The sequence below is a fragment of the Myiozetetes cayanensis genome, unplaced genomic scaffold, assembly GCF_022539395.1.
Source record: "Myiozetetes cayanensis isolate MyiCay16 unplaced genomic scaffold, myiCay2020 scf26, whole genome shotgun sequence".
NCBI classification, from domain to species: domain Eukaryota; kingdom Metazoa; phylum Chordata; class Aves; order Passeriformes; family Tyrannidae; genus Myiozetetes; species Myiozetetes cayanensis.
The window spans coordinates 8,053,574-8,076,728 of record NW_026087477.1 but is presented as its reverse complement, the minus strand read 5'-3'; the positions used below and the strand labels follow the sequence as shown (position 1 = coordinate 8,076,728).

General features: G+C 51.2%; 1 protein-coding gene across 2 annotated transcripts in view; it reads right to left on the bottom strand.

Moving 5' to 3' along the window:
• Positions 1–211: 211 nt before the first annotated feature.
• The window catches only part of MARCHF2 (membrane associated ring-CH-type finger 2), a 28,996-nt gene continuing 6,052 nt past the window's right edge, over positions 212–23,155 (bottom strand). For both annotated transcript variants that reach the window (XM_050321168.1, XM_050321167.1), the window contains exons 2-5: positions 16,750–16,968; positions 13,118–13,313; positions 3,593–3,802; positions 212–947 (exon numbers count right to left, since the gene is read on the bottom strand). In XM_050321168.1, the coding sequence (XP_050177125.1) occupies positions 789–947; positions 3,593–3,802; positions 13,118–13,313; positions 16,750–16,925 (741 nt within the window). In that variant the 5' untranslated portion in view covers positions 16,926–16,968 and the 3' untranslated portion in view covers positions 212–788. The remainder of the gene's footprint in view (positions 948–3,592; positions 3,803–13,117; positions 13,314–16,749; positions 16,969–23,155) is intronic.

The window sequence follows — 23,155 nt, the reverse complement described above, 5'->3', positions numbered from 1 at the left end:
ACAAGCCATGACTCTCCACCCTTGGATCCTCCATCTACCTTTGCCAGACATACCAAGAGCTGAGTGCATCTGAGTCCTGGGGGTGAGCCAGGATAGGCAAGGAAAGCATTTTGTGAGATCACATCTGCACTGGAAAAGATCTCTCTTTTTGAAACTTATATCTCAAAATTACAGTACTTTACAATACAAAATGTCTCCATTCAGTATTACGTCATTTTACTCCTTCTGGGATTATAATAATTATTAAAAACACTCAACTTTCTAGAAAGGACAGAACACCATGAAAGAGACCAAAGAGTAACGGGAAGGCTGCTGCAGTATTATCAAAACCAATTTAGTGCAAAGGAGAAGGGGCCTTTCAAGAACGGATGATGAAAAGTGTTCTTTGTATGCTCATTTGGAGAAAAGGCATTGATTTAACCTCTGAATGAGATCAGGCTGCCGGCTTCTATCCTGAAGCTTAGAACATCTACACAAAAGGACTGAAACACAATATGCATGGCCATTAAAAAATAATATTATATATAGATATATATAGAGAGAGGGAGATATTTTCCACGTATGGTATTTAGTTATGGGAAAATGTCCCTGCAGAGAGGCATTTTCTGCCACTGGGCTCTTTTGGGCCACTTCACACACAGACATTGATTATTTGTCTGTTTGACAAAGTCTAAAGTAGGTGCTGACCGCAGAGTCCCTTTGTGTGGGATGATTGTTTCCCGGTGCCCCCACAGCTGCCCGTTCCCCGGGCACGTGAGGACACACAGCCCTCCTCCCCCTGGGCCGGCTCAGACGGTCGTCTCATCCGCAGTCTTCTTCATGAGCTTGGCGGAGAGGAGGGAGTGGGGCAGGGGGTGAGGGCTCCGCGAGGATGGGATCATCAGGCGGACTTTCTGGTTGGTCCTTCGCCACTCCGAGTACAGCTGGCAGTGGTAGCGGAACGAAACCTGGCGGGCGAGAAGGCAGCGTCTGTCACCAACGCCCGTCCCGCCAGATGCCCTCAGCCCTCTGCCTCTGGGTGTCCCTGATGCCAGGGCAAGGGACACAGCTCTGACCCCGACACGGTTTGGGGCCCGAGCCTCTGATGGGGAATCAACCCCTTCCTGCTGAGAACAGGCTGAGCGTGGCACAGCCAAAGGGGCTTTCTGGGCAGCACTGGCACAGCAGGACAGGGTTTGCTCAGCTGGGTTTGGGTCCAGGCTGGTGAAACGTGGCAGGGAGGAGCCACGACTCGCTCCTTCACCGAGCCCCAGGCTGCAGTGAGCACCTCGTGTGGCCAAAACAAGTGACTGAATCCAACCTGCCTCCTCCTGTCTCACAGAGCCCAGTGCACCTTCCTCACCCTTCCCAAAAACCTTCTCTCTTCTGTCTGCAACAACAGGACAGCAACTGGACTCATGTTTCCTGTCAATACTGTGACCTGGGAGACTTGTCCCCCAGGAGGGAGAAAGGGCAGGATGCAAAGGCTGGAAGCACCCAGAACAGCCTGGCAGAGGCAGGAGCTGGCCCTGCAGTTTTGGAACAGCCCTGCGAGGGGAGCTTCAAGCTCAGCTTAAATACCGAATCCACTCATCTGCTCATCCAAACCAGGCTTTCATACTTTGTAAACTACAGGAAGCATTTAGCTGGCAAGTAGGAAGTACCAGGAACTACATCTGGCATGGAACAGTCAGTTTTCCAATTACTTCTATTCCGGTCTGAGGTAACTGAGCTTCTTGATCTGTGCCCTCCCCTCCTGCCTGCTGTGGCAGCGAGGTTGTTTGCTGCCAAACACATCTCCCAGTCTTCAGAGACAGTGTGGGAGTGGGGAGCTAGTGGTGGAAACCTCAAGGAAGGCTCCTGCTCCACAGGAGGGAGCTGCAGCCTCAGCCACAGCCTCTCTCACAACCCTCCCACCCATTACAGACGTCACCTCCCACCCACATATCGGCCTCTTGTGCTGCACAGCCCGGGGAGGACACGGGAAATGTGAATAAAGGGGCTTCTCTTAAAGTCCTTCTCTCCTCAAGGAGATGTGAAGCACTGCAGAATTAGAGACATTTTAGTCAGGACTCGTTATTTTACACACAGAGGAAAAAAAAAAAACCATGAAAAAAATCCCAAACCATTTTTCCATTTCCCTCCCATTTCCAGCTTCTCCAGATCAGTCCTGGGAAGAGGACACAAACACTTTCTCTTAATGGTTCCAGTTTTACCTTGGCTTTCTACAAAAAGAAGCCTCATGCAGGAACTTGCAGCGTGGAGATTTTCCTCCATGGCTCCAGCTCTGCCCCCAGAAACTCTCTCTGCTGGCCCCCCCAGAGCAGGGGTTGCTGCAGCACCAGCTCAGCCTGCCCTGGCTCCCCAGTCTGTGGGGGACAGGAATCTCCAGCCACAGGGGAAGGGGTTACTCTGAGATATTGTAGCATGACATAGCAGGGAAATGTGCTGAGGCATTTCTACTGCCCACAGAACTGCCAGCTTTTAGGGGTCCTACTTTTTCTCCTGCAGCAACTGCACCCTTTCCCTTCCCCAAATGGTGCTTCCCAGCAAGCAGCTGGAAAAGGGCAGTGACAGGACATGAGCACACACAGGGCTTGGAACAGGAAAGCCAAAACGCAGATCCAAACCCAGAAATCCACCCAGCAACAGAACACAAAAAAAAGGAATGGGAAACAGAGGGAAGTTCCTGGCCTGGGAGCCCCTGGAGAGCAGCCCCATGCCCTGAGGAGGAGCTGCCCCAGCCCTGCTGAGCTCTGCTGGCAGCGCTCACGGGTGCCACAGCAAACTGTCCTGCTCTCCTGAACTCCCTGCCAGCTGCAAGCTCCTGGCCCCCTAATTCAGCACGTCCAGGGATGCCAAGAGAGGCCTCTGCAGAAAGCTCTTTCCCAGCATGAACCAGTTCAACCCCCAGAAGGGTCAAGTGCAGCTTCCCAGGAACCCTCAGTGCCCCCCAGGCAGCAGCAGTGGGTCAGGGCAGGCTCCAAAAACTCCAAAATACAGCATGAGAGAAGCCAGAGGTTTCCCCAGGGCCAGAGTGTTCCTTGCACACATCTTCTGTCTTACAGACACCTTGAAAGGGTAGTGTAGGAATTTGTTTAGCTGTGGGCCAGACACCCCCAAGGCCAGTCTGCACCCCCTCTGGGCATGGCCAGTGTGTGCTGGGCAGCATAAAACACGGAGGGACAGGATGGCAGATTATTTAGGGGTCAAACACACTCCAGATTTTACTTTTCCCCTGAACTACCCAGGTACCAAGTTTGTGTTTCTTCTTGAAAAGAGGAGCAGACACCACAGATGGGCCACTGCCTGCCCCAGCCCCAGCCCTTCCCACCCAGCCCCAGCCCCACTCAGGCACCTCTGTGCCAGGTACATGGCACCCTGGGAACACGGCTCCTGTGCCAGTCTGGAAAGCAGGTGGTCAGGAAGTGGTTTCTCATTCTCAGCAACAACTTGAGCAGCTCCCATGGGAAGACAATTCAAGGGCCATTCAAGAGGAAGAGCCCACGTTTTTCTCCCATGGGGAGGCAGAACTGGGGGGCTGCCCCAACACCGGCGCTGTGAGCCAGTGCTGCTGCTCGAGCAGGAGCAGGGCCTGGCAGCTGGCACTTACCAGCGTCCAGAGGACGTAGATTGTGAAAAGTGCAATAGTGAGTGCTATGAGTCCGATGGCCTCCAGCCGGCTGTTGAACTGCAGGTGGTCCTGGGCCCCACGCAGACACAGCCAGCCGGAGATGGCCGCCAGCGGGGTGATGAACAGGAAACACACCATGTCACAGAAAAGGGTCCTCTTCTCATTGCGGGGCCCGGGGTCCTTCAGCCACTGCGGGAAGGGCGGGAGAAGGGCGTTAGTGGAACGGTGGGAGTGGAACTGCACTGGGAAACTCTCGCCTGCCCCGGGCACGCTGGGGGCACCTGGAAGGGGCACTTAACTCACAGACACCTACTCTAAAACAGAGCTACAGAGTGTCAAGCCTATTTTTAACAACCAGCAAGGCACAGGGAAGACACAGCTGAAGAATGTGTGCAGGGAAGGCAGTAGTGAACCCAGGAGCTCCTGGGCTCTTCACTGGAGCAGGGAGGAGCAGGCAGGGGGAGGTGGGTTCAGTAAAGCCCAGCTTACGAAAGATCTGACTGGTCTGGGACTGTGCTTCAACAGAAAAAGGTCCATGACTCTGTAACTGGGGTAGGGGCTATGGGAACCAGGGACACTGGGGTCTGAGGCCAGGCCAAGCCATGAGGGCAGCTCTCCCAAATCTTTTTCTCGCACTCCTTGGGAGAATTGTGGCATTTTAGAGCTCCACTGGCAATCGCCAAGCGTTCACTTCTTCTAGGAGTCCCAATTTGCTTCTAGTGTGGGTTCATTGTAGATACCTGACTTCAACAACAGCAATTGTTCTATTTTCCTGGGATTATGGTATTTTCGGCCTTTCCTTTATTTAGAATATCAAGCAGCTGTGGTTCCTACTGATACCAAATTGTTACAGCACAGCTTTACTGGGATCTGTGTGTGCTGGGCTGCTGGATCCTTCCTTCTTCCCTGCACGAGGACTGGGCTGGCCAGAGAGACACAGAGAGGGCCCAGAGGGGAGCAGGGGAGGGGGCACAGGGGAGTGCATTTCTAACTCCAGCAGGGATGTTCAGAGAGACAGAGCAGAGGGGGAGGGATGGGAGGAGAAGCACAGCCAACTTTCGTAGAAATGGGAAAGAGAAGGGGGAGATGGTAAACCCAGGCAAGGAACAGGGAGGTGGCTGGACTGGTCAGAGCCACATTAGCAGCACTTTCTGCAGCTCCTGGGACGAGACACTGAGCTGGACCCGAACAGAGGAGAGGACGCTGCAGTGACAGGAATGAGCCTGGTCAGGAGTGTCACCTGGGAGGACTGATAAGCGTGATATTTTAGAGATGTCACCTGACGCATCTGAATGCTCCTGTGGTAACAGACAATAAACTGCCATTGATTTGAAAGCCATTCTGAGCACAACCTGATGGCCAGACAGCCAGAAGAAAATTTCTTAGGATCGCAGAATCATTAATGTTGGAAAAGACCTCCAAGATCATCAAGTCCAACCATCAACCATCTCCATGTTCACCACTAACCCATGTCCCCAAGTGCCACTTCCACATGTTTTCTGAGCACTTCCAGGGATAGTGACTCCACTACTGTCCTGGCAGCCTCTTCCAATGCCTGACAATTATTTCAGTGCAGAAATTTTTCCTAATATCCAATTTAAACCTGCTCCCCTCCCCCAGCCCAACTTGAGGCCTTTTCCTTTCCCTCGGTCAGCTGTTAAGTGGGAGCAGAGCTCCACCCTGGCTCCACCCTCTCGTCAGGGAGTTCTGGAGAGCAACAAGGTCACCCCGAGCCTCCTTTTCTCCAGGCTGAGCCTCCCCCCAGCTCCATCAGCTGCTCCTGGGGCTCCAGCCCCTTCCCCAGCTCCATTCCCTTCTCTGGACACACTCCAGCCCCTCAATGTCTTTCTTATTATGAGGGGCCAAAAACAGACCCCAGGATTTGTGGTGAGGCCTCACCGGTGCCCAGCAAAGGAGGACAGTCACTGCCCTGGCCCTGCTGGCCACACTACTGCTGGTACAAGCCAAGTGCCACTGACGTTCTTGGCCACCTGGGCACACCTGGCTCCTGTTTAGCCACTGTCAAAAGCAGCACTGCCAGGTCCCTCTCCACCAGAGAGCTTCCAGGGCAGTCAGAACTGTGGTTTGGGCAGGAGCTGGGAGAAGGGAGACAGCCCTGCAGGTCCCCCTTGCTCTGCAGGAGATGAGTGTGACGAGCCGCGTGGGGACGAGAAGGACACACAGTCCAGGCAGCGAGGGGGGACAGCAGCTCATGGCACCTCCTTGGCAGCCCTGCCAGCTGAACCTGGCCATGCCTGCTTCAACTCTGCTTCAACTCCCAGCTCTGCCCACTCCAGCCAAGACAGGGCTGACGCAGCACTCGAGTGTGTCACCAAGTCACCCAGACTGGACAAATGTCCCTGTACAGCAAGCCCAGAGCACCTCATCCCCTGGAACAGGACATCTGGGGGCACTCCTGACCCTTGTACAATAAGAAGCTCAGGGACTGAAGGCAGATATGTATTTTACTGCATCTTAATTCTATTTATATTCCTTGTGACCCTTGAAACTCGTTCTTCCTCCCCAAGATGGGAGCAAAATATGTAAAGACAGGAAGCAAATTAATTTCCTTTTGTAGCAGTTGATTTACTTTGCCAATATGTACTGACCTAATAAAAAAAAAAAGAACACAATAAGCCACTCTAAGGGCACAGCAGCACATTAGTGCATACAGGACTTTAAATAAACCTTGCAAACAATCCATAAAGTGGTCACACAGAATAAACAATTTTTGTAGGGAAAACTATCAAGTAAACATGGGAAAGCAACAAAAGCACAACTTGGTCTTCTTCCAGGAGTTTCTACACTGCAATCATGTTTGAGACTGAAGGGAAGGAGGCAGAGCTGGCTGCTTGCTGCCCACTTGGGCTACGAGCTGGCTTCCAGAGCCTGTTGGAAACAAATTCTCTCTACTTGTGTGACAAGAAGTTATTCTGGGTACAATTGTATTCCTTTGTCCTCCAGCATGATCCTGAGGCCTTCCCAGATGGTGGGATCAGCAGGGTTGTGGAAGGGAGCTCACTTCTTGGAGCCACAGCAGGGCTATGTGCTGATGAGAAGCTGACCTTTGGGTGCTGCTGTGCCCGTGAATCCTGGGTGAGCCCAGGTGATGGGAGGCAGGACAGGGGCAGGCAGAAAAGGGCACCAGGACATAATCAGCTCCTCTGGAAGACAAGAGCAGAGCTCAAAGCATATCACAGCAGTCTCCCAGCCAGTCCATCTCAGCACCTGCATGTCTTGGGGCAGGGCTGCATTCTGCCCCTTGGGACCAGTGGGACTCTCCCAGCAGCACTCAGCACCTTGCAGTCTTTCTGGGGGTTTATAAAAGGGTGTTTTAAAAATTAGCTTCCATTGATTTTTGCAGCTGACTTACCTCCTGTGTCTGGATGGCCATGAGCCATCAGCCCATCTCACAGCACTGCTCACAGCACTCCTGTGCCCTGTGGGACCACAGGGACAAGCAGCCTCCAGCCAGCACGAGCTCAGGTCTCTCCCAGCCCTGCAGCTGCTCTGCTGAGTACCAGGAGCAGCACGACCTGCCAACCTCACCAGCTGACCCTGCCACAGAGTTCCCCAGTGCTCCACAGTGAAGGTATGATGCACAAGAATTTGGATGCATTACAAAACATCCCACGCCCTTTCTGCCCACCAAACAATTACCCTGTGGCTGCTCAGGTGCTGTTGGTTTTCCTTCTGCTGCTGAGCTGGTGCCTGGCTACACAGGTCAGAAAAAAACAAATTACTTTTGTCAATCACAGCAGCACTATTAGCCCTGTTCTCGCCCTGAGAAACATGCTGAACCAAAAAATGCAGCTTCAGACAAGAGATTGTCACTGTCCCTTCTCCAGGCCTGCACCAAACCTTCTTTCAGGCCACCAAGCTCCACAGGCAGCCCCAGCAGGATGGTCCTGTTTCCTTCACCAAGATGGGAAGGAAAGTTTTCTGACAGAGAACCCAGGAAGCCAAAATTCAAACATGTTGCACCACAACATGTGCACATAGAGGAGCACAGACCTGCACCTCAGAGAAAGCCCACTGGTCCTCTGGATCATCACAGCACAGACAGGGCTGGACAAAGTGGGGAAGATGGACAGGCAAGGAAGACACAGTGCTGGTAAGTGCCAAGAGCACGTGGATGAAGTGTTTCCCATTTTGGCCCCAAAGAGGCCATTGCAGTTTGCAGAGCCAAGAGGATCTTGTGCTGGATCTGAGAGGAGCATCCCCAGACAGCAGACACAAGCATAGAGAGAAAGGAAAAGATTAGAGGACTGGGAGTCAGATGGAACCAAGAGGGATTTGTTTTTCACTAGATCCAGGAGTCTAACAGAGGTTTGCACTGAGCAAGGAGAGAGATGGGCTGGGGAAGGGTAGAGGAGCACAGATAAGACAACAAGTGCAGTGAGTCCAGCACCAGAGTTCGAGGAAAGCAAAGGGAAAAGTCTGTCTGTGAGGAAGATAAGGCTGGAGGAAGGGTGGGGGAGACCTTACATCACAGCTCAGTTCTGTGAACTGGAGGGGGGGCAGTGAGAGCTGCACTGGGCACTGTGCCCAAGCCAAAACTTCTTTCCCATACCACATAAACAGGAGTAACATCACAACTCCTGCCTGCAAACCTCCCTTTGAGAGTGCTGGGGACGTTCCCATAGCACCTCCCACACCCACAGAGGTGGGTGAGACCCAGGAGATGGAGCAGGACTGCATGTGGCAGACCCACAGGAGGTGTCCCCTACTCCAGAGTAACCCACACAGCCAAGCAAACACCTCAGAGAACTTAAAACACACTTTGTTGCAGGTGACATTGTGTTTGGAAGTTGTATTTTCCTTAAGAGACAAAAAAAGAAAACTCCACTACATAAAATATCCAGTTTAAATGAACCAAAAGTATCAGCAATCACTGAAAAGGAAGCATCTTTAATCAAAATTGCACAATAAACCCAAAGGAAAACAGTAGGAGCAAAAACCTGTCAGGCTTCTGCACAGCACAGCAGCACCCTTGGAAGGATGAGCTGTTTTGAGGAGGCAAAGGGACATGTAGGGATCACTAAAGCTGCCCTTTTTAAATAAAGCTGTTAACACACACACTGCTGGAAAACACCTGCACTGAAGGCATGGAAGCAGAACCTTCTTGGAATTCCATCACAAGACTTGCTTGCAAGGACAGAAATATGGGAACAAAAGGTGTGGCTGGCCTACTGCACAAGAGCACACAGTGGGATAAACAGAGTCAGCTGGTGAGCATCTCCCACCCATGCACTGCTGGAAGACACAGCCTGTGACCATGCAGACCACACTGCAGTGCAGATATACCAGAGGCCTGAAGTAATAACTGAGGCAATTTTGGTCATGGTATTTCCTGACTTCTTGGAAGTCAGGAAGCTCACACAGAAGCATTTCAGCCTGACCGTGGAGCTTCCCCCCAGCTCTCACCGAAACGTCTCTGCCAGTCCACACTCACCCTCAGCCCCTCTCCTTCTGAAGGCTCTTCAGGGGCACATGGACAGAGCCAGTCCTTGATGGGGCTGAGGGTCCCTTCCTGCTGAACAGTGACTGCTGCAGCCACTACAAGCAGCTTCAAGTCTTCCCAGACTGGAAAGGCAGGACAGGGCAGAGCAAACAGCAAGAGCTGCTTTCTCCTGTGAGGCCCAACAGCAGCATGGAGAGTGTCACCGAGTTCTCTTGTGGCCAGGTGACAGCAACAGAGGGCTAGGATGCTTGGACAGTCTTTCACACCTGGGACAAACCCTTTCATCAATACCACTGCCGTAAAGCATGCTCCCCCATCGTTCCCAGTCCAAGTCTCGGTCCCATTTATCCTCTGCTCCTAGTTTCTATTTTGACGGATTCCCAGCTTTACTTGGTGAGCAGTGGATTTTCATCAGCACACTCACCACAAGCATCACTTCCCCCAAAGTTTCAAAACACTCCTCACCCCTCCCCACAGCCAAGGGGCAGAGAACTTCCCAGATAAGGCAGCTGAGGGAACTGTGACATTTTTAAATGACTAAGCAGCGTCCTTCCCCAGCCCTCTTCTCAGAAACAGATGAACAGCTTGGGGATGACACTTCCCAAAAGTATTTGGTGAAGACTTGCAGCCCAGTCTGGTGTGGGGATGAGATTGCACCAGACTGCAGGCAGGGTATTAATGGAAAGTACCAGCCAGCTGGCCAAGGGGTTATCAGCTCCTGCACTGAGGGCACAGCTCCCCTGCCAGCGGGCACTTCCCAAAGTGGTCACACTGTCCACTGACCTCTGAGGGAACAAAGCCCCACAAGCCTCGTGGGGTGAAGCACACTCACTGTCACTGCCTCTGACCAGCACAGATTGCAGTGGTGCAGGAGCTCAGAGTGGCTGAAATAACTCCCGAGGAAAATGAGAAACCAAACTCCAGGACATTTCCCCCCCCCCTCCAGGAAAGGATCAGAGGTTTCATAGCACGGTGGAAGTAATGCAACAAAACCAGGCAGCCTTTCCAGCCAGGGGAGCCATTCTGCTCTAGCAGGAGCCCTGCAGTGGTGGTGTGCCAGGCACAGAGTGCACGTGCTGATGTACAGGACCCTGCACACCTGAGAGCTACAGCCAGAGCACACACTGCCCGTGCCAGACCCACAGCACTCCCCGTGGTGGGAAGCACTGCTGGCCTCTAGGAAAGGGGAGGAGCAGGCTGCTACCATAGGATGTATTAAACCAGGCTATAGGCCGCTTGTCAAGCCAGGGGAAACCTTACTGGTGGCAAGGAAACTGCTCTGGGGCTGCAGGATGATGGAGAGCTGCATGTTAGGAGGCTCTGCTCTGCAGCAGGGATCACTCTCACCTGGGGACTTTGCATCAGGCACTTACCACCCTCCAAGCTCAGAGGGCACTGATGGCACTTTAGGAAAGCTGTTGCCCTGACAGACACCACAACAGGGCAGATCATCCCCTTCACTGTGCTCACAGACAGGCCCCAAACACCAGAAGTAACAAATCACTCGTAGCCCAAAGCCTTTGCCAGCTGGCAGTAATGGCTCCAGGGACCTATTCCTCTCTGAAAACACAGCAGCAGTTCTCCTGTGTTTGAGGGTCATTAAATGCTGCCCACCCATCAGCTCTCAGCACTCACAGACTCCTTGCTGGTTACCATACCCCTACAGGCTCCACTCCAGAGGGGCTTCTCACAAATTTCAACGGCAATTAAAATTAAATTAAATTAAAATTTGTATGTCCTGGGCTGCCCACTTATCCACCCTGGAGTACAGACAAGTCAGTGCACAGAGGAGCCATGACTTCCCTGTCCTGCTCTCCCAGCAAGCTCCTCACACCTGCTGGAGGCAGACGTGGCTGTCAGAGAAGCTCCTCCCCTACACACTGGCTGTTGAGCTCGTATTCAAGTGTGCACTTTTCTGAGCCTACACTTGTTAGGAGGTGCTACAGCATCTGTGAGCGATGGCTAAAGGCACTCCCACGTGTTTGTTTCTGGGCAGGAATACTTCACCAGCTCTTAAGCTAAAACATCTGAGACTCGCACTCATAACTTGGCCCGTGTAAGCCCCAGCACGCTCCCTGTCCCTGGGCCTGCCTGCAGCATGTCCTCAAAGCCAAGACACAGCCCTTCCCAAATGTTTTAAAGCAGTGTTTTGCAACCTCTAAAACCATTTGAGAGATTGGTCACAGAGCCATTTTATTTGTCTCAGTAGCTAGGAGAGAAGCAGTAAGACCCTGACAGCAGGAACCACCAAGGTAATGGTTTGCGTGAGCACTGCAGGCTAAAGCCTTCTCCTGTCTGGGGCTGTCCAGTCAAGGACAGTCAGCTGTAAGTTAAACAATCATTAAAACTTAATATCAATTTTGCAAATTGAAGCTTGAATGCTTCCCTAGTTGGTGCCTTTTTTCCCCTCCAAGGCTCACTGGGAGGAGATGGGAGTGTGAGGAGAGCTGGGGACTGTTAGAAGAAGGAGGGGGCGGGGATTGTTTCCAGAGGGAAGTGGGAAGAGAAAGGAAGTAACATCTAGAGTGTGAATGGAGATGGGAAAAGCAGATTAGAATTCCAGTTCTGACTCAGTTTTGATCTAACTGATGGAGCAAGAGGAAGGTGAGAGTGCACAAGAGCAGTCACCGCTGCAGACCTGAATTAACCCCTGCCTCACCACACACACTTTGGTGGCAGCCACCAACAAACCTCCAACAGCTGACAGGTAACAGAAGCCTGTTGTTAAGAATCAGCTCCCAGACCTCCCACTCCTCCCATTGCTGTTGGCTGCAGGACTGGGGGGCTCCCAAAATTGACAACTGTAAATGCCCAGCTGCAGACCAAGGCTTCTCTGCTGCCTCACACTGTTGAAGGAACACCCAAGACAAGCCAGCAGCACACTGACACTGAGAGAGCCTGCCTGCAGGCTCACAGGCACTGAGTGGGAACTGAACAGGCTGCAAGGGCTGCAGGACCTTGCTTTGATCTTCCAGGCTGAACTTCAGGTGCCACCAACAGCCTCCTAGATGGTCCTGCAGCACTGTCTGGAACAGGAGCCACAAAACAGTGTCTGCTCAGCTGCCAACACAGCTCACACAGATTGAGACACATTAAACTCCACCAACTTCTTCTGAAACAAACCTTACAGCCCTTTGTACATCAGCTCACTGGTTAACTTATTCCTCCTGGGGGATGTTCATTTGAACTCTGAGATCAGACAACAGCCTGGGCTGAGCTGCCTTTGTTCCCCATATGTAAATGCCTTCATTACAGGCAGCTGCTCTAAACATTGGGGGTCAAAGGAAGTCTGAAAGGTGAGCACACCTAAACAGGAGAATGAAGAGGGCCTTGGGATAAAAAAAACAACCCAACCTACCAGCCAGAGCCTGGGTTGTACATTCCAGCTCTGGAAGGCTGATGGACCCATCAGGATCCTGGTCTCCCTACAGCCAGTGCAAACAGGAAAATAAGGACCAGCTGAGCCATGTCCTGCTTTCTCCTTCACCAGGGAGGAGCACAGAGCAGTGGGAAGGAGCAAGGCTCAAAGGCTTTGAAGCACACACCAGTATTAGCCAAGGGAAGACAAGTATTTACAAACAGTAGCAGCAATCACCACACCTCACTTTTCAGAACAGAACGTGACAAGAAAGGCACATGCAAGAGAGCTGCACTAATGCAACACTGTGAGATAAGATTAAAACTAGAAGGGAAAGAAGAATATTTATGAGAGCTTCCTAGTTCAGTGAGTCATGTGGTGACATGGGCATTTTGATGCTCAGACATTAAGGCACAGCCACACGTACAGTGCTGGGTGCAGCCCCGCACTGCTGCTGGCAGGTGGCACGTGGGGAGGTCACAGGCAAGAGCTGCTCCAAACATCACTACTGCACTACATCACTTGGCCTGATGAGAGACTTCATCTCTCCAAATGGCTTCTTCACTGTGAGTGCTAAAGTACTGCAAGGAGGAGACAGCAGGAACCACAGGGGCAGTAGGGCAATCAGTCATTTTCTCTCAAATGATATGAAAATAAAAGTGAAGCAGGAAGAAAGTGGTACCTCTGTCAAAGGTCTTGGTCTTCTCTCTACAACAAATTCTGTGTGGCAGAGCTCACAGTAACTTGTGTTGGAGGAGGATAACCATTTTTCCAGGCAGCTCTTGTGCACGGTGCCCAGTGTTCCTGTGCAGTCACATGGGGAAAGCAGTCCCTCCCCATTTCCACCTTCATGACAGATTCGACAGATGGGACCATCACTAAAGAGGCAGAAGAAGAAACAAACAGAATGAAATCATGGTCAGAGCAGGCAGAACGACACAGCCACAGTGTCTGGTCCCACCAAGCCCCAGAAAGGCACATGCACAGCAAGCAGCACGTGGCAGAGCGTGCCAGGAGCCTGCAGCGAGAAACCAGCCTCAGGGGAGCATGGAGGTGCCCAGGACATTTGAGGTCAGTTAAATCAGGAAGACCTGTTGATGAGCACCACAACACTCAAGAAAGCTGGCACAGAAGTGACTGCAGCACACATGTCCCACAGCCTCCAGCTCTGCTCACACTGGGCAGGGCTGACACAAAACCAGAAGACCACAGCAGAGCCAGATGATCCACAGTAGCCACAGCCCCAGCCAACTGCAGCCACTCAAGAGTCTGGCAATCAGAGTCACATTTATCAGATCACCTGCCCACTCTTGGCCCATCTCTGCTCTGCACTCTGGGCTGACAGGAACTGGGTGAGGAACAGCACGATCTACAGACCCAGCTACACTGACCCTGGAAGCTCAGCTCTCCAAGGACACAACACACTTCACAGCAAGCAGCCCTCAAACTAAGCTGTCATCATACAGACCCTCTGCCCATCACAGCACAGTAACTGCCCAGCATCCCATGGGCACCTCTCCACAGGTCATCAACCACTCTGCACACTCAGCCTCTCCCTGGCTGCAGAAATGCCTTGGTGCTTCAGCAACAACCTCTTCTCACCCCTCCTTCGCCACAAGTTTCACCTACAGAATCAAATATCTTTGATCTTCTCTCTTGGGAACTCAGAGAACCAGAGATGCTTATCAAAGAGAAGCAACAAATGCATTCAGAGCCCCTTGCAACCTTCCCTGCAGGAGGCCTGTGCTGCCCATGGCACTCGAACCACCCATCTACTCCCAAGATGTTCCTCACACCTTCAACTGGCACCCCTGACTGTGAACAATTAGTGCTACACCTTCCACTTGACCAGGTTGCCCAAAGTCCCTGCCAACGAGGCCTGGAACAGGGATGGGGCATCCCAAGGCACAGGTTTCTCAGCAGCCTTGTGCCACACATGCCAGCCCTGGGATGAAGATGTTTTGGGCTCCCTGGGAAGCCTCAAATGGCTCCAGCCACCGAAGTTCGCCGTTCTCAGCAGTTCAGTACAACTCTTTACCCATCATTGATATCGTTTAGGGAGAAAATGTTGGGCAGCAGAGGTGCAGGGCAGCACCTGGACCGTGGGAACCAGGCACTCATTAGTGTCTCTGCACTTTCCAACGAGCTCTTTCTTTCACACAACTGTTCTCTCACACCCGTATCTGCCCAGATTTGGGGGTGGGAGAGAGGCTGAGAAAGGAACATCTTTATTTCTTTATTTCTTGAAATCAGCTGTCACCTTTTTCCATGTGTAGCTGCCAGAACAAAAGCCACACTGAGCTCACCTCACAGTTCACACTCCACTATTATTCTGAGCTCAAAAACCCCCACCTGACTGCAGAAGTTTGTGGGATTGCTACACAACAGTAAGAGCAAGCACTTAGCAATCTTCAGAAGCAGCAGGGACACTTCCATTAGTTTGCACAGAAAGCAAGAGTGAGACATGGAAGCACAATTCAAGGGAAAGGAGCACACTGGGGAAAAAGGCTGGTGGGACATGAAGGAAAGGGAAGAGCCAGCAAGGAAGTGCACATCAGCTGGCTAAGGGAAAAGCAAGACTCCTGTCTTGATGCACCACAGGACATCTCTACCACTTTTAATTGGACCTTTACTCATAATTAGAGCTGTGAAGCAATGTACACCCACGGCACCATCCCCTTCTCTCTGTCAAAATCACTGGAGAACCACCAACCACGTTCTCTCCTCCTTTTCACATGCCTTTTATTTGGGGAACTTCCTCAGCCAGGACAATGCCTTCACCAGGAGCCTGGGGAGCTGGTGGGAACTCTATCCTCAGAGATCCTGGAAACTGCCTTGGAAAGAGCTCTGAGCATTCTTCCTCTGAAAGGAGCCTGGACCAGAATCCTATGGAATTGCCTTCCAATTTGAATTATTTGATGATTCTGTAACATTTATTGACATAAAGTACTGTACCAGAACAACCAAAGTGCAGCCTGCACACAGAGCATAAGTGACAGGGACAGACAACCCCTCCGAGCCTCCAATGCTCTCATTCATCTGTTATTTCCTAAGAAAAGCATCTGTGAGATATTTCATCTGTTCTGTTCCTGTTTGAGAAGTTTCGTATTTCCAACACATTAATATAACCAATAAACAATCCAGAATGAAAAAATTTGCTGACAGTGGCGTGAAAAAAAACCTCTTATCAGACTTCATTTTCCTTCCTTCCTATCCGGAGGGGGTGGGGGCCCCGTCACACTCCCACACGATGCACTCTCAGACAGTTTCCCAGCAGGCTGTAGAGACCACATCACTAATCCAACATTCCAGTGTAGCCACACTGCTCCCAGCTTCTCTGTGCTAAGTGCTGGTGACAGGGAAGGGACTGAAACCCACTACCACCGAAAGGTCTCTTAACCTGTGCTCCCAGGCAGTTTTCCCACACAATCATTACACCTCCACAAGTTCTAAGGGTTTGAACAACTTCTTGCACAGCCTGTCTGCTGCCAGAGAGCAAGCCCAGTTCCCCTCACATTTTCATTGGCCTGCTCCAGGTTTGCTGGTTGCAGCAGTTCTGTTTGCCTCCACTCTCATCCAGCTTCCCTGCATCCTTCCCCCACGCCTGCAGTCACCACTCTCACACTTCAGCAACGTCTGGCCACATTACTGAAAAAAATAACAGCTGTTCAGACAGGATTTGTGAACGTGAAATGTGATAGTCCTCACTAGCTGGACTGAACAATAGTGCCAAGTGTCCTCTGCTCTGGAAGCTGCTCAAAATACACGACAAGAAGTCACATCAGGAGGTGTCTGAACCAGCGAAGCTGCCACGTGTTCCCTGTAGCAACAACTGGATGCTGTAGTTCCTGCAACACAAACACCCTCCCATCCCTGGGGCTGCAGATCAACACCACACCTTTACTCCGTGGACTTTCCTGGAACAGGGGCTGTGCTCCTCTTCCAGCCTTTCAGTCTCCTCCATGAACAACCACACTGCCCTCCGAGCAAGGCACCACCCTCACCGCTGCCCCACGAGGACCTGGCAGCAGCACACAGAGAGAGGCCACCCTGCCACCTCCACCCAGAGCAGCCTCAGCTCTGGGGCTTCAATGAACACACAACTCCCAGCCCACCGGCACCCGGGACCGCGTGAGCTCTGCACGCAGCACAGGCCAGGGGAGCAGCCACTCGCAGGGATTCACACTCAGCATTAGCCCCCTCAACAAACTCCTTCATAAAACAAGACTTCACTGCCTCCCTCTGCCCCTGGAGCCACCAAAACAGAGGAGAACAGCCGTGGCCACGCCGAGCCTGTCCCTGCAGCAGCCTCACCTCTGGGCGCCCAGCGCCTTGATGACAGTGGAGAGGAGCCGCCCGTCCTTGGCGGTGACCTGGGTGATGTACTGCGGGCGGCCCATGTCCGAGTCCTCCACCGACTTGGAGAGGGCAGCGCTGCCCGGGCAGTCGCACAGGGAGCCAGGGAGGTGGCAGCAGTCGCCCGTCGTCATGGCAGCTCCAGCCCCTCTGTCCCGGGACCGGCACCGGGGAGACCTGCAGGGATGGCAGTGCAGTCAGAGCCAGCAGCCCACAGAGCCCGGCCCCGCACCACCCTCCCAGGGCTGGCAGCACCCCAGGGCCCCGGCAGCCACGGGGCTTGTCAGTCTGCTGTCCCCTTTAATAGGCTTTGTGAGGCTGCCTTACCATAAAATTAAGACTCCAAATGTTCTACTTACATAACTTACCATCAGAATTGCAAATTTACCTTTCTCGGAGAGAATTCCTGGCACCCACCCTTTAACCTGACGAAGCCTTTCAAGCCAAATGTGCCAATGCAGAGATGGAGAAGGCAACCAGAAGCCCCAAAAACCTGTGCTGTTCTGGCTAGAGCTGTCCTGAAAACTTTTATTCATGCTCTCTGTAAACGCAGCAAAGTTTCACCCGAACAGGCACCTGAAGCCGTTCGCATGGCTCGGTTCAGGGAGGCACTTCTCAGCTGCATTCAGGAGCTTTCTGAGCACCTGAAAGTCTGTCCAAGCCCAAAGGGCTCCCCCACCCCATCTTCGATTTTCCTTTTTTTAATTTCTTTACAGAAGTGCACACACTTCCGTTTCCACAAGCCCTGTGGTGTGTCCCAACACGGAACGTGTGGGGCTGAGCCTCCCAAAAGCTCTGCAAGTGCTCCCTGAGCTCTCTGGGAAGGGCAGCAGGCCAGCTCGTCTCCTTTCCCTTCCAACTGCTCAGACCAATCACAGCTGCCACAAGAGCCCCACGCAAACAGCAAAGCACACCAGAGTATTTTCAGCACTTCTGTGATTTACCCAGCAAAGAGAACACATGGATCAAACAGCAAAGGCAAGAATCAGGAAGAAGGTGCAGAGAAAAGCCCAACACAGCAAACCAGGAGCTGGCTGTGATGAGCCACAGGTGAACAGGAGAGCTCTCTGCCTTTGAGGGAGGCAGCAGCTCGCCCAAGCTGCCAGCAACAGCAGAGTTCCTCCCTGGCAGGGGGTACCTCATCCCCAAAGACAGGAATGCTCCGCAGATTCAGAAAAATCCCGTTTTCCCCCATTGTCTTTAGCCAGCTCCCTGAGAGGCAGCTGTGCAGAAATGAAGGGCTGGGGTTACAGTGAGTCACAAGCTGAACACGAGCCAACAACATCGTACTGCTGGTAAAACCAAAATCCCTGGGTCTGTAAACAGGACTGCCTTATGTAAGGCACGCACAGTAATCCCTGAGCACCAGCACTGCTGGGAGCAGAGCTGGAATGCTGTCTCATCCTGGTGGCTGGATTTCAAGGAAGAAATAGATCCACAAAAGAAGTTCAAATGAAAGTAATGAAAAAGATAAAAGGTCTGTGGGAGGAAAAAAAAAGCCTGAAATAAAATAACTCCAATCCCAAAGAAGATATATGAAAATAATTAGGCTTGTTAAATTCAGGAGGGGGGAATCTGCAGTCGCTGTCTCCTGGAGGTAGGAGCAGCCAAACCAACCTCGACCATCCCATCCAAGGAAAGGGTTTTTTGTTTAGAGATGTCTGTGCACAACAGAAGTCAAACATTCCCATGAAACTACGGTTTTGTCAGGTTTAACTAAGCCAAAATCAAACTAAAATAGCTAAAGAAAATAAGGGCTTGTTCCTGGTTGGAGGCTTGGCCACACTACAGAAGAAGAAAACAAAAAGCCAATACAAGAATGTGACCCTTGCAGCCCTGAACACACTGATTTGGGTAAGCACAAGTGTTTTCTCATGTCTTAGAAATCAAGCAGCTCTCACACAACTGAGGGCTTCATCTGTCAGGATGGCTTCCTTCATGTACACATGTTCAAGGGGAGAGAGCCCTTCAGTGGTGTCTCAGCACCAGATTCCGACTTTGGTAGCAACCCCTCATTTTACAGAATATTTTATAATTTCTAATGGAAGACTTTCTAATCTCTTTATTAAAGCTGCTCTTGATAACTATCCGTAATCCTTCCTCCCTGAACAGGAATAAGCTTGAGCTTGCGGGCAGGTCAATCCCCATCCAAACAAATGTGAATATTTTCATCAACTTAAAAATTAACTTCACAGATTCAGCCTCTCTCTCCATCTGTGCAAAGAGCACACTGGGTTAGAGCCACTTTTCTTATTGCTCTCCTCTTTAAAAAAAAAGGCTACAAACATTCCAACTTTAAGGAGCAAAACCCAAGATGACAAATGCTATTGGAATGACTTAAGTCAGCTGTTCTACAACTTAAGGAGTTATTTCAGTTTTCACAACCTCTTACTGACTCAGGCATGAAAAGATATATGTTTTTAATAAAAAGATCTGTTCCATTTGTTCGGCCAAAACGTTGTTTATTTCTAAGTCCAGAGGAAAAAGGTCCATTTTGCATATTGGAATAAAACTGCCCTCACTGCCTGTGTCCTGGGAGTGTTTATACTGAGGCTCTTTGTGCTCCACATCTGACAGACACAGGCAGCCCCATGGCCTTGCCCTGGCAGCCCTGCTCAGGCTGGAAGGGAATGGCCACCCTGCTTTTCTTCAGGAAACACGCGGGTTTCTCTTACGGGTTATTTGGCGTTTCCTGGTTGAGGTTCAGCCCAGGGTAGAACCTGAAGTCACTGCTCTAACATCTGACTCGTGCCATTCAGCAAATACAAAGGAAAAGCAGCAGGGTTTTCATGGATACAGTTCGAGAAGAAGTGACTGAAATCCAGAGGTAACATCTGCAGTGCACTGGGGCTCTAGTTCATACCCAGCGGAACATGAACCGCAGTGTACAGCCAAGTCAGTCCCGAGCCTGCCTCCCCAAAGGATCAGCTCATCAGCACACAGCCTTCCCTCCCAGCTGTCAACAGCTCATCCAACCCAAACCCAGTGTTCACAGAATCGTTCAGGTTGGAAAAGCCCTCTAAGATCACCAAGTCCAACCGTTCCCCCAGCACTGCCAAGGCCACCACTAGCCCATGTCCCCAGGTGCCACATCCACACATCTTTGAAATCCCTCAAGAGATGGCAACTCCACCACTGCCCTAGGAGGCTGTGCCAGTGCATGACCACCCTTTCTATGAAGAAATTCTTTCAATCTAAACCTCCCCAGCAGAGTTTGAGATCATTTTCTCTCATCCTGTCACCCGTTAACTGGGAGAAGTTACTGATCCCCACTTGGCTGCACCCTCCTTTCAGGGAGTTTTAAACAGCGAGAAGGTCCCCTCTGAACCCCTCAGCTCCCTTAGCCGCCCCTCATCAGACTTGTGCTCCAGACCCTTCCCAAGCTCCATTTACTGCAGAAATGTCAAAATCCTGGAGAGAGAAACAAGACCCAAACAGCTGGTTTGAACCACACACTGGTTTTCTCTAAGCACCTGGGATTTCTGAGCCCGTACTTTGGGGATACATTTTATTCACATTAAAAAAAAAAAAAAAAGAAAAAATCTTCAAGACAGTAGGTTTATTATCTGTATCTCCTCTACTGCCACAGTTAGACATGATCAAATAATCAGAAGTCTCTTCTCAACAACATTTTGTATCCTCAGCTTCTGAGCAGACCCAGGATATAAAGGGCTGAGTTTGTAAGTATTACCCAAACTGAAGAAAAACAAACCCTGTTTGTGGAAAGTTGGCTCAGAAGAAGGAGTTCTGCACCAGGACTCCAAAACTCAAACCCATGCAGCAAAATGAGCCAGTTCCTCAAAGAGCAGCTGGTGCTCCATCGCTGCTCCAAGGCAGAGACCAGGGTGTTGGGGTGGGATCCTGCTCCATGGCCAGCAAGAGATTCCCCCTCATCCGTGCTCAGGCACTGCAACAACATATGCAATCCAGTTTATATCATCCAAAGGGCAACTGGGGGGCAAAACTCCCTCCAAAGACTGCAGAGATCAGGCTGGACCAGTGCCCTCCACACAGGAGACGTGCCCAGCAAGAATGAGCAGGAGTCAAGGAGCTAAGGGGTCCCCCAGCTCTGTTCTCCATATTTAGACTTTGCAGATGGATGAAACAGTTATTTCTCCCATACAGGGCAACCACAGCAGACCAGGTGAACACCTGGATCAAAACCACAACGGGAGAAGCACAGTCAAGGTGAGAAAGACAAGAGGAAAGGCTGCAGTCAATCAGTGGCAGTTCCGGGGACTGGTCGTGGCTCCTGCTGCTCCCGGCCTGTCCACTGGTGAATATCCCAATCCATGTAAAACCCTGGAGCAATTCTGAGCCTTTGACTGGATCCAGAGCAAACTGGAACTAGAACCAGCTCCACCTTCTCCAGGTGCAGTACGTACAGTTCAGCTCCTGAACAGATTGGCTTCCCCAGGCATCTCCACTCGACACACAACCCTGCCAGCGGGGTCTGCTCCTGAGCAACCCATCTCCCTGATCACTGTAACCAAGACCTGGCACCTCACCAACGGTGCCACCAGAGATAAACAAGTTGTGTTGCCAATGTAACCCACCCATCTGTACACAATGACTTGGTTTTTTTCAATTTAGCACGTAACCCACTCACCGACTGCACATCAGTGCTCCGACTGCTGCTCACGTGAGCTGATGTTTGATCCTGGGTGCAAGGCCATCCAGGCTGCTTTCCAAAGCCCTTTTAGCCAGTTTGGGCACACAGACACTGAGTTTTCTCATCATATGATCCTGAAAATGCCACCAGTGAGCCAAACATTTTCAGGTGCTAAAGGGCATTTCCAAACATCAGTGCTTTCCTTTTCACCACAAAAACAGCATTTCTCAAATCCTGAGCCCTACAACCATCTGATCACATCTCAAGGGAGACACAAAGAACTGCTTTCTTCACACATTTAAGCACCTGCTCCCACACACCCTGTCTCACCCAGCTAATGCACACTGAACATCTGAGACACTGCCACCAGAGATACACGAGTGGGATGCCATGAGTGGCCTGAAGTGCTCCCTGCTACTGTTGAGAGGCTGCATAAGTGGATTAATCTAAAGAAAAAAAAAAACCAAAACAACTAAAAAACCCCAAGAACCAGTCCCAAATTGCTGCAGGGCTTTGTTTTCAGTTTTGTTTGTTTAAACATACTCTCTTGCTGAGAGTTGAAAACCACAGCATTATTTTCTTCTTTATTAAAAGTACATGATTTTATATATCAGCTGACTCCCCAAAGTTACCCTGCAGGTCTGCTATGGAACACCTTAAAAGCACCCAGAAAGCCAGCACAGGATCTGCCCGTGCTTGACCCATCAGCAACTCGCCCATCACCCAGGGCTCATGAAGATATCTCCTCAGTCCTATGCTCAGAAGTCACCTGAGCACAGCAGTCCTAAAGTCAGGGTGCAGGGAGCCCTGTTCAGTGAGAAAAGTGAGACAGCATTTTATGGCATATAACCCAACACTTAAAATAAGATCTGATGCCACACAACAGCTTCTAAAGCATTTTAAAATTTGGTAAATAGCACACAGGAAAGCATTTCACTTCCCAGCAGCTTCTCAATTTCCTGCCCTCCCTGCAACATCTGGTTGGCCATTGCAGCTAAAGGAGGTGCTGTAAAAACTTCAGCCTTAACTTGCACTTCAGACAGTGCCAGCAGAGCAGTGCTGTGGATCAGAGAGCCAGGGGACGGCCCTGACCATGGGCTCAAAACAAAGCCCAAAAAAGCATGAGAACAAAATAATCAAGGGACAACATCCTGGGAGCTTGTGAACCTTCTGAGAAAGCTTCACACCAGGAACCTCCTCCTACACCTTTAACAGGCAAAGCTCGAGGCTGAGCGAGGTGAAGCCCCGAGCTTGCACAGAGCCTGACCTGCCTCATCCCTGGGGCTGTTTACAGTGCTCACAACGTGCTCCCAGTCTAACCCTGTAACACCCAGGAGGAGGTCACAGGCTTGGAGGATGCAGCGTTTCTTGACTCCTGCCTTTGTCCCATTTGTACACAGGCAGTGACTCGGCTCGGCTGCCCCCCCACTGTCCCAGTGCCACAACTCAGCACTTCACTCACTGGCTGCTGCTGGGGACAGACAATCACAGCCTCTCTACACCAACCCACTATCTAGACATATTCTAGAAGCTCTCTGAAGTCTTGATTATTATTATGGTCTGATGGTAAATGGGTTTGTTTTCCAGACACAGAAGAAGAGACACTCTTCCATTTTTTTCCAAAGAGACACACTGCCAGGATCTGACTGCTATTCCCCATTGCTAAAAAAATACTGCAGCGAGTCTCAGTGATCAATAACTTGTTTTCCAAAGCCTGCATCCATGCACATCCCTCCTCTCCAAAACTCAGCA